The following is a 3,281-nucleotide window of genomic DNA, read 5'->3' as shown; positions in this document are numbered from 1 at the left end:
AGCATATTCTTATAGTTTATTTTGACTTTTCCATAAACTACGAAAACCACCATCATATCAACATGTCTGGACGTGGAAAAGGAGGAAAGGTAAAAGGAAAAGCCAAGTCTCGTTCGAGCAGGGCCGGTCTTCAGTTTCCTGTTGGAAGAATACATCGTTTACTTCGTAAAGGTAATTACGCCGAACGAGTCGGTGCCGGTGCTCCAGTTTATTTGGCGGCTGTGATGGAATATCTTGCCGCTGAAGTTCTTGAATTGGCTGGAAATGCTGCTCGTGACAACAAAAAAACTCGTATTATTCCACGTCATCTTCAATTGGCCATCAGAAATGACGAAGAATTAAACAAGCTCCTTTCCGGTGTGACAATCGCTCAAGGTGGTGTTTTACCCAACATCCAGGCGGTCCTTTTGCCGAAAAAAACCGAAAAGAAACCATAAACAGCTAACTGTTGTCTCTCTAGTTGCTGTGAGAAGCAGCAAGCTACAAAAAAATAATAATATCGGCCCTTCTCAGGGCCATCATTTTTTTAACAAATAAAAAAAAGAATCACAAACTTTTTTTAAAGAGTAAATAAACATACCTACTTAAAGTTACATAAAACTTGGCAAAAATTTATTGCACGATTTAAAAAAAAAAGAGCACTCAAGATGTTTTATTTTCTTAATAGTTTAAAAGCAGGTAAATTTTTATTGCCTCTCCTAGACGGCGAGCTACACGCCGCGCCGGTGGGGGGCTAGCTAATCCATGTATATCGGTTAGGCTTTGATGTTTTCTTTCTTTAGTGGTAATTATTATTTATCTCTGAAAAGTCAAAATTCATCCCTTTAAGGAAAAGCATACGATTGATTAAACAACAAAGTCATAAAAACCACACAACTTTATTTGTTACATTTCCTAGAAATATAAAAACAGTTTGGAAATCAAACATTTATTATACTGGTGGTTTAACTGAGAGCCTTGTGATACGTACTTTTTTCATTTGTTTAGAAATATTTTTGTGGTTCTGAAAAGAACCGTTTTTTTTCGTCGAAAATTAAAATGCGATGAATAGTAGAGAGTAGATTGATGTAACTAACGATGAGGAAGAAACATAAAAACCAAACAATGCTGGTATACCGGTATTGTCGTCGCCTCGTAGTCTCATAGATAAAACATAGGTTATAAAAAAAACTTAACCGCCAAAACCGTAAAGTGTACGCCCTTGACGCTTCAAAGCGTAAACGACATCCATGGCGGTGACGGTTTTACGTTTTGCGTGTTCGGTGTAGGTGACGGCATCACGAATGACGTTTTCGAGGAATACCTTCAGGACACCTCTGGTTTCTTCGTAAATGAGACCGGAGATACGTTTCACTCCTCCACGACGTGACAATCTTCTGATCGCGGGCTTCGTGATGCCCTGGATGTTATCACGTAAAACTTTACGATGACGTTTTGCTCCACCTTTTCCCAATCCCTTTCCACCTTTGCCACGACCGGTCATTTTGAATGATTATTGATTCAAATTAAGCTTTGTTTCACAAAAGAAAACGACACAGATTTGACTGCTTCGTCGAAAACAACTACCTGCTCGCCAGATTAGTCAACTCATTTTATAGTTTAGTTTCGCTCCGCCTCTTAAGTTACTTTTTTGACCAATCAGATAACGCATAGTGTCACCCTAGTTAATAAAATACGGCGAAAAATTTTGTTGCAGGGTCATATGAACCGTCGCCGTTGTTAGTGACGTACAGTTCCTTTCGCGCTCTCGAGGTGAACACATCGAGTCTCTGCGCTGACTCTGATCGCTCAGCCACTCGATTGTTTGCTAAGTGAAGTGACAGTGAAATCCAAAGTGATAAATTGCAAAAGTTTCCACAATGGAGAACGAGCGTCGGCTCCGCTCCAAGGGCCCGGTGAAACACTCACCAAAAAAACCCCTCAACCTACCCACTTCACTTCCGTCTTCTGCAAACTCTCCAAAAACGCTTCCCCAAAACAAACCCATCCCGTCCCTTATGGACAAAAAAATTTTGCCACCCCCACAAACTCACGCCACTACATTAAAATCCACAAAACACACCCAACAACGTTCACGCACACCCTCACCATCAAACTCCGAAACATCAGCATCCTTTTCGTCTACCACTTCGGAAAAATCGTCTTCAACTACCACTTCAAAAAAACTCTCATTTCGCTACTCAATCCAAAACATCCCTGCCCCACTCGCCACTCAAAAAAGCTTTTACTCTCACCTCATTTCACTCGGCCTCCACCAAATTGACTCTCTAAAAGTCAATTACAACAAATCCGCTCTTCTTGTTCTTTCCAGGCAACTTACCCCTATCCAAATTTCAACGCTTCAAGCTGGCTTCCCTGGCTCGAAAATCCAGTTCAAACTCTTAAACCCCACACGCCTCCTACCCCAAATCGAACCCAAACCCATCACTTTTTCCATCGTTGTCAGAGACGTCAGCTCTGACATCGAACCCCAAGACGTCATTTCAGCCCTGAATAATTTCCACATTCAAAAAGTTTGGCGCATCATTTCCGCCAAAACCAACAAACCAACTCCTCTCATGCGTATCGTGACACCGGACAAAACGGCGATCGACACACTCCTGTCAAATGGCCTTTCACTTTTCGGCCACGTTCACCCCTGCGAGCCGTCGCACCCCCCAAAACCAGCCCCTCTCCAGTGCGCCAAGTGCTTCACATTTGGCCATTCTTTTTCCCAATGCCCCAACAAGCCCATCTGCCCCACTTGCCCCGACAATCATCGGTCAAAACCGTGCCCTTCCGCAGTTTCAAACCCCAAATGCCCCAAATGCCAGGGGAATCACCCCGCTTGGTCCCGAGATTGCCCCCAATTTATCAAACCCTCCCAAATGACCCCAGAAACTCCCGTCGTTCCCATCAAAATCGTTGACAAGGAATTCGATCCCGAAAATTCTGACGACGACTCCGACGAGCGCGAACCCTTCGTTTCTGCCCGTCAATTCCTACGCTTCATCACAAAAACCCTTTTTGACCTTTTTCCGTTCGAGAAACAGAAAATCCAATCTGTTCTCGAACATTCCGCTCGCGCTTGTCTCCGACGCGATCTAAAAATCTCACACTCATCAAACAAAATTCACTTCACTTTTGGATAAATCCACCATTTCGGTGAATCCTTCTGGCCCCCGTTTCAAAAATGGCTTCTCTGAATTTCGCCACAGTCAATACGGGAGGGATTTCTCGTAAATTTGCCTCCTTGAGACATTTTCTACACATCGACCAAATTCACATCGCAGCAATCACAG

At 43.2% G+C, this 3,281-nt stretch overlaps 1 protein-coding gene across 1 annotated transcript; it reads right to left on the bottom strand.

The window, feature by feature from the left end:
• Nucleotides 1–1,001: 1,001 nt before the first annotated feature.
• On the bottom strand, nucleotides 1,002–1,564 carry LOC135267675 (histone H4-like). Its single transcript, XM_064359684.1, has one exon. It carries the CDS (start codon nucleotides 1,481–1,483, stop codon nucleotides 1,172–1,174), a length of 312 nt encoding a protein of 103 aa, XP_064215754.1. The 5' UTR covers nucleotides 1,484–1,564; the 3' UTR covers nucleotides 1,002–1,171.
• Between the last annotated feature and the right edge of the window lie 1,717 nt (nucleotides 1,565–3,281).

The sequence above is a fragment of the Tribolium castaneum genome, unplaced genomic scaffold (genome assembly GCF_031307605.1).
Source record: "Tribolium castaneum strain GA2 unplaced genomic scaffold, icTriCast1.1 ptg000075l, whole genome shotgun sequence".
Lineage (NCBI taxonomy): Eukaryota > Metazoa > Arthropoda > Insecta > Coleoptera > Tenebrionidae > Tribolium > Tribolium castaneum.
The sequence above is the reverse complement of the archived record's forward strand: the minus strand, read 5'-3'. Positions and strand labels throughout refer to the sequence as shown.

Bases quoted from the DNA above. Each gene is read 5' to 3' on its own strand.
- LOC135267675 (XM_064359684.1), bottom strand. From the start codon at position 1,483: ATGACCGGTCGTGGCAAAGGTGGAAAGGGATTGGGAAAAGGTGGAGCA.